The sequence below is a fragment of the Channa argus genome, chromosome 16 (assembly GCF_033026475.1).
Source record: "Channa argus isolate prfri chromosome 16, Channa argus male v1.0, whole genome shotgun sequence".
Taxonomy (NCBI): Eukaryota; Metazoa; Chordata; class Actinopteri; order Anabantiformes; family Channidae; genus Channa; species Channa argus.
In genome coordinates, this window is record NC_090212.1 from 15,785,383 (window position 1) to 15,799,882 (window position 14,500).

General features: G+C 43.5%; 1 protein-coding gene across 3 annotated transcripts in view; it reads left to right on the forward strand.

The window, feature by feature from the left end:
* The window catches only part of ppp2r3a (protein phosphatase 2, regulatory subunit B'', alpha), a 58,833-nt gene that overhangs the window by 33,535 nt on the left and 10,798 nt on the right, over positions 1–14,500 (forward strand). For all 3 annotated transcript variants that reach the window (XM_067479799.1, XM_067479798.1, XM_067479800.1), the window contains one exon: positions 627–4,196. In XM_067479799.1, the coding sequence (XP_067335900.1) occupies positions 1,440–4,196 (2,757 nt within the window). In that variant the 5' untranslated portion in view covers positions 627–1,439. The remainder of the gene's footprint in view (positions 1–626; positions 4,197–14,500) is intronic.

Sequence of the window (14,500 nt, forward strand, 5' to 3'; positions counted from 1 at the left end):
TTTTATTTGGATGTGTAAGACCAAAAGTTAGATTTTACCACACTGTAAGATTTCTTTTTTCCTGTAGACTGGTTATAAATTCCAGGCAGCAGAACTCTAACCTCTGCTTCCTAACTTTTGTTTTTGGCCCTGTGTGTCCATCTTTTACATTTTGCAAGTGTGTGCTTCTCTGATTTGATTAATATGTCCTCTGAAGCAGTTGACTAAAATAAAGTAGAACAGAATAGGAAAAAAAAATCACATTTATGGCCATTACAAGCATAATGTAGGATTTACAGTGGATCATAGGCAGGAACACGGACAGAACAGGGATAGAAATGTGAAAGCAGCAGATGTCTTGTCCCTCTGCCACACCTGTCTCTCTTTTGAGTCATGATTTCTCAGTGAAAACCGTTAATCTGCTGTGACCAAAGAGTCACGTCTTCTTTTCTGCTCTCCCTCTTTAACCTGCCATGCTTTTATGTTCCCCCTGTTTGATCTGTCACATGGACAATAGCTAGAGGGTGTCCATGTGTATTCCTCCATTTCTTGATAAATGTCTCAACAATATTTTATGTTCTTGTGTTTTCTCTTTCCCTTATCCTTACCCACATTTCTCACACTCTGCCCTCTCTGCTGACTCACAGGTGGTGTCCTCCTGTTAGAAACACACATGACACGTGGCTGACACTGGAAGACGTAGGGGGCAAGAGAGAGTACGGGAGTGACACAGATCCAGGCACTCGCAGCGAGAAAGTGGAAGCAGGCCATCTGGGTTTGGTCCCCTGCTACTCTGCAGCTGTGTTGGAACTAATCAGCTTCGTCAGGACTTCAGAAAGCACAGAGTGAGATAAGGGGCTTCTTTCTATGTCTCATTGCATGGCGGATGAGCCCAGGCTGAGACGATGTCAAGGCCTCGCTGGCCTCAGATCGGGCCCTTGGGGCTGCTTCTGTGGAGGGATGGCTGATACCCCAGCTGGATCTTTTGCTGTCACCATCCTCCAGGGCTATCATTAGTGGCTAATGAGCTGCTAGAGAGGAAACGGAAAAGCTGCCTGTGGAGAAAGGCGGAACCCTACAGTTGTTATTAAGAGGCCCAGACATCTTAGACAAGGAATTCGTTGTCCTTTAATGTTTTTTTGCGTGCAAGTATGAAAGGAGATTGACTTAGAAAGTTATTAACAGTTATCTTTTGCTGTTGATTGCCTTTATTTTTTTAAGCCTTATATGTCTTTGAAAATTGTCATTGTGCAGTTGAAAGATATCATATTTCATTATTAGGATTTAGAAAAACTGTAACTGCTGTTTTTGTCTCTCAGTTGAAAGAAAATAGAACAAGACATTATCAAAACAGCAAAACATAAATAATTTGGATTGTTTTGTCTAACTTGTATTGTTTTTGTTTTACATTTTATTGATATTGTTTTTACCTTCCTATGCCCTGAAGCAAGTGGGTCACTATGGCAGCAGCCTATCGTGTAGTTGTGAGCAGTGTGAGCTGCTACAACAGTGTAGTAGTGGACCGGCGCACTCACTCTCATGCTGTGCACTATTGCTCAGGGCCATGTGGGGCACTGTCCCAGGGACTGGACTGTACTGTGGCACATCGTGGCACCTGCTCCGAGCTGCTTGTTGCTCCTGACCTACCATACAATGACATCAGCAGCTCACCCATACACTCCTGTAACATGACCAACCAACCACTACCCAACCATAGTAAAATTAGCATTACTATGGATACTAGTTATAATGGTAGTCTGGAGAGGGCAGGCAGCAGTGGCAATTTGTCTTTAGGGGAGGACAGCCCCACATGGCGTGGTAAAAAGACCCCAAGTTGCGGCGGATCAACTGGTAACCTAAGCACCTCGGGTAGTTTGAAAGACATTACTGAAGAGGCCATCAACCTGGCCAGTGGAAAACTCAAGGAGTTTTCTTTTGACAAGCTCCGCCTCTCCTCCTCCAGCCATGTCACCTTTCGTAAAGGTCGCAAGGTCCGTCCTGACTCTTTCAGCCGTCGCTCCACCGACTTGGAGATCATTTATGGGCACTTCAGCTCCAACATCACCCCTAATGGAACGACTAATGGCATGACAAATGGCATCACAAATGGCACAGCTACGTCTAATGATGAGAACATGCCACCATTTATGCTAGGTAAAGGGACAGGGCTGGAGGAAGCAAAGCTAAAAGCCAACTCAAGCTGCTTGTCAGCCATCACCAAAGTAGGCGGTGGCTCGACAAGCAGCCTGTCAAGTCTTGGGTCGTTAGACCAAAGTCTGAACACAGTGGCCTCCTTGTACCGCAACACACTGGGAGAGGAGAACCTCATTGCCCGTCTGTTAGAGAAAACACGGGCAGAGGCGGGCTCAGGGGGAGCGGGTGGGGAAGACATCCGTGCCTGCCTTGACATTCTTCTTAAGTGTTCTGAAGACCTTAAAAAATGCACTGACATTATCAAGCAGTGCATCAGACGCAAAGCTGGTGGAGGGCCGGAGGATGGTGGCGCAAGTCCTGACAGCATGTATCGGGCCGTGATGTCCCGACTCAGCTCCTATCTGAAGAGACTGCCTCTGGAGCTGGAGGGTTTCGGGGCTCTGGGAGGCAGTGGACAGAGTGTACCTGGAAGCGGGCACAGCGATCTGGCCGAGCTGGTGAACACTCTTCACTCCATCCAACAGGGACCTTACTCTCCAATATTTGGCAACGAGCAACCTCCTCGCTATGAGGATGTAGTGCACTCACCTCCCATACCAAAGACTGTTCCTCATTCTGCATCTGCTACTCCCTCCTCCATTGCATCTTCCTCCCCCTCTTTGAAAACAGACTCAGTCCATACCAAACTAGTCCAAAGCTCAGCATCCAGAACCAGTCCTCCTCTTACCAACGGACTACAGCATCCACATTCTTCTTTTGTAACGCAACAGACACTCTGTCCTCCATCTGTCACCTGTACTCCATCCAGCTCCTCTCCAACACACTCTCCCTCCTCTCTTCGTACCTCCCCAATCCCATCATACACCCACACTCCCCCAGCGTCCCCCATGGAGGCCCTCTACATTGAGGAGGAGGAGGCAGATGTAGGCAAGACACCAGAAGTAATCTCACAGCAGACTCCAAGTAGAGGGCTAAACATGACCCAGAACAAAAATGGGAATGTGTTTAGTCACCACATGCACCTATCCCAACCGCACACACTCAATAACACTTCAAACACTTTGCCAGCAAGCACTGGCTACAGCCCCACGTGGCCCTCCTCTGTCTCAGTAATAAGCTCAGCACCCAAAGCTGTGTCACACAAGAATAATGACATTGATAAGCTGCTGATGGATTTAGAGAATCTGTCTCAGAGTATGAGCAACCCCAGAAACATTGAGCCTCCCCTTCCAGCAAAAACCCGGAACAGAGAAGGAGGCCAGGGGATCACCTCAAGTGAGGCCCTCACTCAGCCCAAAATTAACCAGTTTCAAGTCCAGAACCCAGCTAGCCACATAATCCTGAATGGCCCTAGCGCCATATCTTCCCCAAGTCACACTCCTCCCCCTGGAGAGATCAATGAAGCTGTGGTAGAGGAGGAGGAGGATGGGGCACTGCTGCTGAGGATCTTGGAGAGCATTGAGAGTTTTGCCCAGGAGCTGGTGGACTCTGGGGCAGGGAGCACAGGAAGTGCTGAGAGGAACAGTGGAAAGGAGAGGGAGGTGATGAGGCTCCTGCAGGATACACTGACCATCACTGGCAGGACTGACACCCCCGAGGACCCAACAGTTGCACCTCCCACTGTGCCATCCACGCAAACAAATGCAGTCCCAGCTATACCACCAAAACACTCTCTGGCAAATACACCTACAGTTTCACCTGCACCAGCACCAGCACCTATACCTGAAGTATCTGAAGATACTTCATCTGAACCTGCAGCTAAACCTGCACCTGATGCACCTGACCCCAGATCTCTACATTCACCCATAGCTGTGCCTGAAACCGAGGCAACAGATGAAGTTGCAGAAATCTCTGCAGGTGACATGCCTGTTTTTTCTGCAGGCATGCATTCCTCCACACGTTCAGTTGACTTTACACCTGTGGCTGCACCTGAAGCTACGGCCCCTTTTGTCACGCCGAACACAGCAGCCACAAGAGAGGCTCCTGTTGCCATCAGTGACCCTGCTGGTGTGAGGGACACGGGTTCAACCCTGCTCATCCAGCAAACTCCAGAGGTGATCAGAGTAAGTTTAACGCATGCTTTATACTTAGAGACTGCTGACATTTAGATAATTAATGGTGTAAGATGCTATTAGGCAGGCCGTCTGAGAGTGTGACAGGCTGATTGGCAGTGTTACACTGACGATGCAAAAGTCACCCTCTGTAGCGTTCAATACACGCCACATAAAACGCCCAAGCAAGGACTTTTATTGCTGTAACACAACAGAGTTGATGCCTTTATAATTGATGGGCCGTGCAGAACGTCATTCATTAACTGTGATAAACATGCTGATACACTTTCTTTCTCTGGGCTTGAATAAAAAGGCAGACGTTCTGAATCACGGAACATTACAGCTCATTGTATGAGGAGTGGCTCTTTGTTCTTCTCCCGGTTTTTTAACTTCTGTTTTGTTTTGTACTGTGCACTGTGCATGTGAATGGGTGTGTTCGGGCCTGTGTGTGTGTGCGGGCTTTCAAATCCTCCTTGGGGAATATTTGAAGTTAATTTAGGGTTGTGCTGCATAGGGAGGGAGAGGGGAAAGGGAACTGGAGCGTGTGTTTGTTTTGGTGCACCAGTAAATAGGCTCAGAAAGGGGGATTACCTTAGCCTATCTCTGATGTGGGGGTTCCACAGCACATTGTGGATTTAGGTAACGATCCTTATCAAGCAAACATGCATTAACACTGACACAGGGTCAAAACATCACTATTGTCAGTTTTTCCCACTTCCTGCCTCACTGCCTTTTGATTTTTTGGTTTTTCATTATTTGCCTATTTTTCTGTTTTCCCTCGATCCCACCTTGTCCTCACCGCTCATTTGCTGCTGTTTGTGAGTACGTGTTTATTTACTGAGCTGTGTAACTTTATGCCCTGCTGATATGTAGGGCACCTATTTATGAGGTTACCATGGTAGCTGCCACCGTCTGCACAGAACAGCCAGCACCAGTACACATCATTACGCAATCTCATTCCTCCTCCATCCGCCATCCTCCCTTCATTTTTTTGTTTATCTGCTCCTCTGCCTCCACATAACTTTTAATCTTTTGCCATTCTTGCATCTTTCATCCATTGTCTAGAGTTGTTCCTTTATTTTATGCATCCACATCCCTATTTGTTTTGCTACTTAGTGGCCATCTTTCACCTACGATTAAGGAGCCAGTCTATGTTGACCACCGCTTCTCTTCCTGCCCTGTGATTGGCTCTTGTGTTATTTTGGGAGCAATTTAGAGCAGTTGTTGCTGTGTGGAGGGTAGAGCAACCCAATAAGAGGTCCTATTTGGAGCATAGCTGGAGGGTGCTTGAAGGGCGGGGTGAGGTGGGGCTGGCGTTGTGGGGAGTCTGTTGGCACATCATGTGTTAATGGTATCATTACCCTCAGCCCCTGGCAGAGCAAAGTGTGAGGAAGACCTAAATCTGTCCACGTCTCTTGTACTATGGCATCCCGCTAACAGACTCACTGTCGCCACAGTGTAAATGGACCTGCATGTGTACGTTGGTGTGTCAGGATGGACATGTTTGTTCGTGTGCGGTGTGTGCCCATTCAGGCTTTAAGTGTATCTGCATTTAATCATTATGTTCATGCATGTGCATATGCATGCAGGTCAGGTTCATACTATATAAATCCCAGTTGGTTAATATGAGTGTGTTTGCTTATGCGTGTATGTGTCTGTCTGTTGGCATTAGTGAAAGTTGACCCAGTGCTACTGTAGGTCACAGCTGAGTTTGGGAATAGCTCTCTGACATCCAGTACCAACTTTGGCACTCTGGCAATTATGCTAATATTCCTCAGTGCCAAGCCCCTGCCTCAGTTACACATTAAACTGCCAATCAAACGCTAAACAAGGCAGCCCCCTCACACACAAGTGAGAAAATGCCCTCACACTCTCACACACAACTACTTACACACACCTCTTTAGAAATTTGGATCTGTGTTTCGCTTGGCACTGGTGGGCAGTTCTCTTCAGCTTGCTGGGATGGCACAGACCTCAGGCTGTAGCATTTTTATCTGTTTACATGTGTGTGTGTGTGTGTGTAAGTGTTTGTTGTTTCCGCTGCTGACAGACTAATACAGGGTTTTCTGCACCTGTCAGAGAAGAGTAGACCCATTAATCTCATGGAGACATGGAAGCCAGCTAATCTAAATTGCCAGAGAGGCAACAACAGTCAAACTGGGGACACATTGCAGCAATGAGGATGAGAGTGGAGTCAACTAAATATGGTACCTTCCAGTGCGGTTTTGTTCCCCTTTTTTTATCTCTGATTTTTCAGAGAAACATGCCAAAAATGTAGCTGCATGTTTTCCTCTACATAAAAGTGATTACAGTGCTCTTGTTTACAAGTGACCGATTCAGTACACCCAATGATGACAGGAATTAGAGACACATATACACTTCTGGCTGTGTCCAGAGAGCTATTATCGTGGCTTAATTATATTCACTGCTGAGTGTTTTACCAACTGTGCATTGTTAAGCTAGGATCATTACTGTAGGGTTCCTCCCAGGACACTGGGGAGGAAATGGTCATCTTCACTATTTGCAATGGACATACGCACAGTAGGGCCGGGTCATAACTTGGATATCTGCTGAAAAATGAAACCTGTTGGTAACTGGTAACATTTCCACTGATGGATTGAAATAGTTTTTCTAATAAATCGATTTTCCTCAGCAGCACTTGTGCATCTGTACCATACTTGCACAATGCATTGCAAAAGTATAAGACTGAAACATCTTTCAGGTCTTACCTCTCTCATTTCTCCGGCACTTTGAGTCTACTTGACCAAATCTGTTTCAGCCATGTTATCTGGCTGTTGTTACAAACCAAATAATTTTCCAAAAACACAGGTAATAAAAGTACAACTCATTGTTAACACCTGTGTTATGTAGAAGCAGAGTTGATGAATCTGAAATCACATCTGAAAATAGTCTACTGTAATAGCAGTGTGTACCTCTTAGTTAGAGCCTTCATTTAAGCGTACAGGAGATAAGTACTATATAACGTCAGTGTAGCATCATTTAGTTTACTGTTGAAAGTTAAATTGACTTTTACTTACCTTAATCACATGTTTTAGTCAGTTAACAGAAGTGAGCTGTTGGCCTTTGAGACAAAAACCTTTTACCTTTGGGGCTCGGTAAGCTTTGGGAAAAAGAAAAACATTTAGAGTGATAAAGAAACGTGTAGAGTTGAAAAGGAAATAAGAGGATGACAGGAAAGCCGAATGAATGAATGCCTGTGTGGGACAGCAGGGGGACGAAGGTTTTTGGCTTATAGAAGCAAGGAATTCGTAGGGACTTGAGGAAGAAGAAGAGCAGGCAAAGAAAATGAACAGAGATGAAAAAGAGACTGATTGTGCTGGGGGATGGTGGGAATTGGGGGGGCTGCAGCGTACAGTTGTTGACTCTGGCTTGGACAGGGATGACATCATTCCTCGGCTGCTTCCACAGGAAATAAGGTCACAGCAGGGACCTCAGCCAAGCACGGAAAGACCCCCGATTCGACCTAGGTGCGCAAGCACACAGATGAATGCATCCAATTGTACACACACATACAATGCACTCCCAGCCTGGGGCCTGTGTTGCTACGTGTGAGAGGAATTTTCCAATACAGTTCATACCATCCAAGGTTGGTGTGGACAATGGAATATTCACCACCCAGCCCTTTGATACACACACACAAGCTCACACACAGATGTGTCCTTTTATAGTTGTAAGGCCACCTATGACATAATGGATTCCCTAGCCCGATAACCTAACCTTAACCTAATTTTAACCTCACAACTAAAACCAGTTGTAACTTTCAAATAGACCTTTGAAGTTGTGCGAACTGGCTGAATTATCCTCACAGCGACGGTATCAAACTAAAATTTGTCCACATAACCATGGAAACACATGCACACACACATGCACACGCAGGCAGAAGTGGTGGAGTTCATTAATTTTATGTCTTTACTTGGCATGGAGATATCTGCACACACATACACATATTGCACTTTTAAGCAAGTGACATCATAATTCACCACTCCCAGTGCAGACTGGGATATCATCCAAATTCTCTTCCAAGTGCAGTGGGCTTTTTTTATTTATTATTTTTTTGATTGCAGTGGGTGTACATTTGCAAAGATGCTTGTACCGCATGTGTATGCAAACACATATAGAGGCCTAACTTTTTTTTTTTTTCATGGAATCCACCTCTTTATCTGAAAAGTTTTAACTCAGCTGCAGCGAAATTCTTTGGGCCTCCCTCCATGTCACTATGGAAACCAGCACAACATGTTTATGAGGAGGAGACATTTAGTGGGTATCCTCTTCCACAGAATATTAATTGTGCAATCTTGATTGGCTGATGGGGACTCCCTTGCAGAGTGGTACCAAGGGAGATCAAATAGGGTTTTCTTAGGTTTATTTCAGAACACTGGCTGTGTTGCTGGAGGCCGATCTCACTGTATGAATGTTTCTGTGCTCGTGTGTGTTTGTTTCCATGTCAATGAGTTTGCAAATGTTCCAGAACATCATGACTCAGTAGAAGCTTGGGTGTCACCCATGCTCCCACCCAGCTCCCTACGGGCCTCCCCGTCTACCCCACCTCCTCTCTTCCTTTGAATTTAGCATCCACTGAGCTCCACCCGAAGGGGCTGGAAGTTTTCTTTTCTTTATAAAATAGCATCAGGGTTAAGATTATCTTAAGACAAGCATCTCAGTTTATTCTCGCTGATGCACAGAAGAAAGCTATAGTGAAAGCAGATGCTTGTAATGATTTACATCAGATATATTTGTTTTTCTTATTTTACTCGAATATGTATAACTGAATTGGTGCACTTGTTGAGTCATAGTGAAAATCACTTATCTGCATGCTGTTATTTTCAATCTTTTTAAATTTCTTTGGTACCAGTTTTCCTTAGTTTCTAGAGCTGTGGTTTCCTCTCAGTGGCATTTGGTTTTCATCAGACGAATCTCCCTCCTTTAGCCAAGATTGAGCAAAACTTGGCCTCGAATAAGATACATTTAAGGAGATCAAAGGAAACAGAAATCTTGATCTTGTGTCAGATCCACGGTCAGCTTTGAGCTTTGAGTTTTGTGTAGTTCAGACATGGTAAGAAGCAGAGAGCTACTACCCTCTAGTGACTCCCAGCCCCTACTGTACCTGGGTTTACTGCTTCTGCTTGCAGGCCAGCATCAGATCAAGAGGATCTACAGCTCCATCTACAGGCTATTCTTTGAATAAACTGTCTTTTCAAAATTTACATCATGAATCAGTTTCATTGCAAAAGTAGTTTTCTTCTCATGGTTTTTGATTATTTAAATTCATGGCTTATCACTGATTTATTTTAAAATGACGACACAATCTGGGACATGATGTAATGGGAAGAAATGGTTTTGCACAATACAGCACTATACTGGTTGCTAAATTGATGCTGTGGATTTTGTTGTTTCTAGATGATCTGCATGGTAGGATTCCGTCTTGACAGGCACTAGATGGGCCAATTGTAGCATATCCCACATTTAATGCACTTTTCTTCAGTAAAATTGACATCTGACAATAATATTGCAGGCCTGCTGCAAGATAGACCACTGGTTCTCAAGTTAGAAAACAAGCTTAGGACCAGCTTTGGGAATCCCTGTAATAGACAATGCATAATGCAGTGACTACTTATTAGTGCTGACACATTTCCCCCCTCCTCATGTTCCTGTCTATCTTTACTCTTCTGTCCAAAATAAAGAGGAAACAGGCGCTGGTGTGCTCCGCTGCTGGCTTTGTGGAGTCTCTTACCACACTAGTGACGGCTCTCTCACTCCAGCTCCAGGCTGAGGCCCACCAGTGTTGCTGATGTAGGATCAGCTCACTTCTTCGAAGTCATGGGATAGTATTGCCTTCCCTGATACCTGTATGTATAAATATAAAATGCCAAGCTGGCCAATGAAGGCTTGGCATTTGTTGTTATTAAACATTACTTGACCGGCTGCTGTTCCACCTCAGAGAGGGTATTCACCGGGCGGATTTTTCTGGTGATGTAGCTAGGCAACCCTCCCAGAAATAGGCAGTAAAATGATGCAATAAGTAAAGACACTCATTCTTTGTTTATTGATGCAGCTCATTCTTGTCTTACCATTTGAGGTTAATGTTTTGCATTATTATGTGCAGCAGTTACTCAGAATGAGATACTGTGAATGTTTAGCCCAAATTGGGTTATCAGAATTAAAGTGTTATTAGTTTGATTATGCTGGCAAATATGCAAAAATTATCACAAAGCAGGAAAAATGCTTTATTGGAAGCATTATCACATATATTTGACTCTCCACAAAGTGTAAATTCATACAGATACTTCAGTGTTACTTACCAGAACACATTATAATATTAACAACTGGATTAAGTACATTTCCTTCTTTCTAAAACTTTTGCCAAGATGATTTTAAAGTCATTGTAATCCAGTTGTTAACACATGTTTATTAGCATGCAGTTGTCTTCTTTTCTTTCTTTGCTAATGCTTTGCGGCGTATCTTGGTGGAATAATGTTTCACCTCTGAATGTGCAACATGTCATGTATGTGCATGTGTAACGTTGTGCGTGTGCTGCCTGACAAGGCTCTGACAAGGGCCTTTGGGAAATAAAGAAAAGCTGTTAGCAACTGTGATAGCAGTTGCTACTAGCAACTGAGTATTCAATGGAGACCTGACAGCTGCTGTTAGAATATGTTTGTTTATGTTCTGAGATTCTGTAACAGCAAAAGGCATCAGCGGATATGTTCATTTTCATTACCCTGTAAATATCTATAGTGTTCAGCTTGTGTGATCCCCAAGCTCTTAATGTTCAAATGCACAAATGCTCAAGTACCACTTTTGTAAAATAAACAGACTCTGACTTTTCATCTTGTGCCAGATCAAAACCTATGTTTAGCATGCAAGCATTCTTTTACATTATAAATATGGTAAAAAATGCGAATTAGTTCACCTACTAAAAACTAGCATGTAAACATTGTCATTGTGAGCTGATGTCAGCATCTGACACCAAGGACAGACCCACAGAACCACTAGCATGGTTGCAGACTTTTGTTGTTTGGAAATTCAATGGCTTTATCGGAAACGCTGAACATGTGATGTTTTTATTAATATAAAACAGGCTCTTCCTCCGCTCAGACACTTTCAGCAGCTATGTTTTTAACTTTTCCCTTGTTAACCTCTTCCAATGTGAGGTAGAGTGGGGCCAGCACGGATTCACGCCATCTATCACAGAGGCACCACTTAAACTCAGTTCATTCTCTGCAGTTTAGAGAGGAGGCTCCCAAGGCAACTTTGTGCAAGTGTGTGTGTGTTCGGTGTGTGCGTGCGTGCATGTGTCTTTATAGAGAGGAAGAGAGAATGGGAATAATGAATAGAGCAGCGATGTGTTTCCTGCTGTAACCCTGGGACCATTCTGCCCGCCACTCAATCCAGGGAAAGGGTTATTGCCATGGAGATGGCATTTGGCAGGCCTCGTCCAAAGTGAGTGTGCGTATAGCCCGATTACAGAGATGTGGGGTGGGGGGGCGGTTAAAGTGATATCAGGTTTAAGTTTAAACTTTATTTGTCCCAGTGGGCAGTTAGTTTCACTGCAAGTATTAAAAATAACATGCACACACTTGCCAATGCTGTAATGATTACAGTAATATTTATATGGAAATTAAGTCCAAAAAATCTTGTTTCTAAACATAAATACTTAGAAATGTATTTATGTGAATATAGATTTAAATATAGACATAAGTTTAATCGTTTTTTAATTTGGCATGTTCAGTATATTAAAAGACACATATTCAAAGCACTGTTTTTAAAGCAGTTACAATTGCTACAAATAAATATAATACATTTTTAATAAAAGTGCTTTTTTAAAAAGCACACCGTCCAAAATTTCACGTGTGGGTGTATGTCACACATGTGTATGTGTGTGAAGTCTGCCCAGTGGCTAAGGCAAAAATAAACATGAAATGTGTTACTAAATATACACAGATAATTTTACACACTGCAGACAACCGATTTTACATAGCAGGTGTGTGTGTGTGTGTCTGTGTCTGTGTTTAGGAAGTTGTTATGTTCACACTATTTAACTTCTGTAAAAGACTGGAAGAAGCTGTTGCTGTTAACTGATTCTACTGACGCACACATGCACACCCACAGCCAATTCACACACACACACACACACACACACACAAATCTTATACAGTTACAAATTAGACATATGTATCAATGCTTGTGTGCTAACTAAACCCTTTAGAAGCATGTGCGCATGTCCAGCATGTGTTTAAGTGTTGATTAAAGTTAAATAAAAGCAGCAGTTGTTGTTGTTGGCACAGCTGACGTCATGCTGGTCTTCTTATCAGCTCCATGACGGCTGCTGACTCACCTGTTCCAGTAACAGTAGGGTTTGTGCAGTGGGTGTAGGAAAGTACTGCAGACATAACAGTCACAGCACACATATACACACACCTGTTGCTCAGCATGTTACCCTCCTTTAAATTTTCATTTGCACTTGTCACCGTCCCCTAAACCTCTGCATTAAAATACACGGTTCATAAGGCTGCTTGAAATCATTGAAAATGACAACTGAAGAGAGCTGTAAATTTTCAAGGCCTGAAATATGCTTGAAGCAGTAACTGTATGTGTGTCACAATAAATATCAGTGTGACTGAATAAATAGTTTGCTTAGTAGGTGGATAAATGAACTAGTCTAAAATTAAAAATGTTCCACCTGGGTCCGCACGTGACTGATCGTTCAGTCTGTTTTCATGTGTGACCCCGCCCCGCCCTGCCCCCAACACACTGAGTCACACATCACTGCGCCAACCTCCCAGTGTTATGGCAAGTTTTGCATGCATGCCGAGATCTGTGTTCACCAAGTGGCAGCGTGCACAGCTAAAGCGAAAACCCCAAACTAATGATTCGTAAGGCAAACAACGTTGTAAAATCAATATGATCAGCTTTCATTGATTAATTTCTCCAAACACTGTGAAGGTAGAATATTTGGACTACTAGTGTTATGGTAAAAGAAGTTTTTCATTGAGGTTCGTTGAATGTTGTCATGTCATGAATGTGACAAAGTATGTCATGTGAAAGTCAACCTAATAACGTATCTGCTTATAATAACGAGTTTGACTCCAATTTCCGTGTGATTTGAGCCACTCTTACTGTCGCATATGTGATTTTTCATTGACCGGTTTTAAAATAAATGGTGTGGTAACAGCATTTGGTCATAAAGTGTCTTACAGTTAGGGAGCGGGATGCATTATTCTGCAAGGATGATTTCTAAGTTCTGCATCCCTTCGAGATCTGCATCCCCCATTATTTGATCATTACATTATTACAGCATTCCTACATTATTTGTAATGTAGGAAATAATGCATTCACTTTAAGATGTATTACTAACTGAACAGCATACATTTGCGGGCCTTAGTGCTCAATTCCCACTTTTTGCCAGATCCAATGTCTTGTTGTTGTAATTCTGGTATGTGAGTGACATGTATCCAGTTCTGTTAAGATCACCGTTGCAGTCCTAAATCTACATACATGCCCACATTAATCTGAAACCTGTGACACATCATCCAAGTCATATGTGCGAAAGGAAAATTGCATGCAGTTTGGTTACAATATTCACTATATAAATCCAGGCAATATGCACATGCGCACGGAGCTAGGAAGCCCCCCCCCCCCCCCCCCCCCCCCATCCAAAAAAAATCCACATGAATTCTGATCTGACCGTTCTGACAGTGGTTGAATTGTCAGAGATCAGAACATAAATCACATATGAAAATGTCTCAGGTGTGGTTTGAAAAAAATTGGATTTAGTTTGTTTACGCCTCTGTGAAAAAAAATCTGATCTGAGTCCCTTGGGGCCCATTTCAGCACGTAATGCAAATGTAGCATACTGTAACTGATCTGTTCAGCAGACAGAACTCTTTCCTCTTGCTGTTTGTCTAATGTTTGCGCTGGGGAAAAAAAACGCTGGTGTCAGAATCTTCTTTTTCCTTTTTTGTTCTTCTGACTTTCTCGTCTTTAGTTCTTGTGGAATCTGTGGAATAGCTACTTTCTCTGGTCTCTCCCTGTCTCCCTCTCTCTATCGTTCTCTGTTGTGCATGTGCAACGAAGCTCCTTGTGCTCTTTAGCTGTAAATATCTGTAGCTGTAAAATAGCTTTAAAATATTAGCAAATTTAGGATTTAAATGAAGGCATTATCCATGTGGGTGCCCTCAATACTGACCCACACATCGTTGCTGACCTGAACTATCCCCCTGATCAGACTACGGCTACTGTCCCACATACTAGTGGAACACATTACTGGGAATTGGGAGTTTTCCACTCTTGGTTTT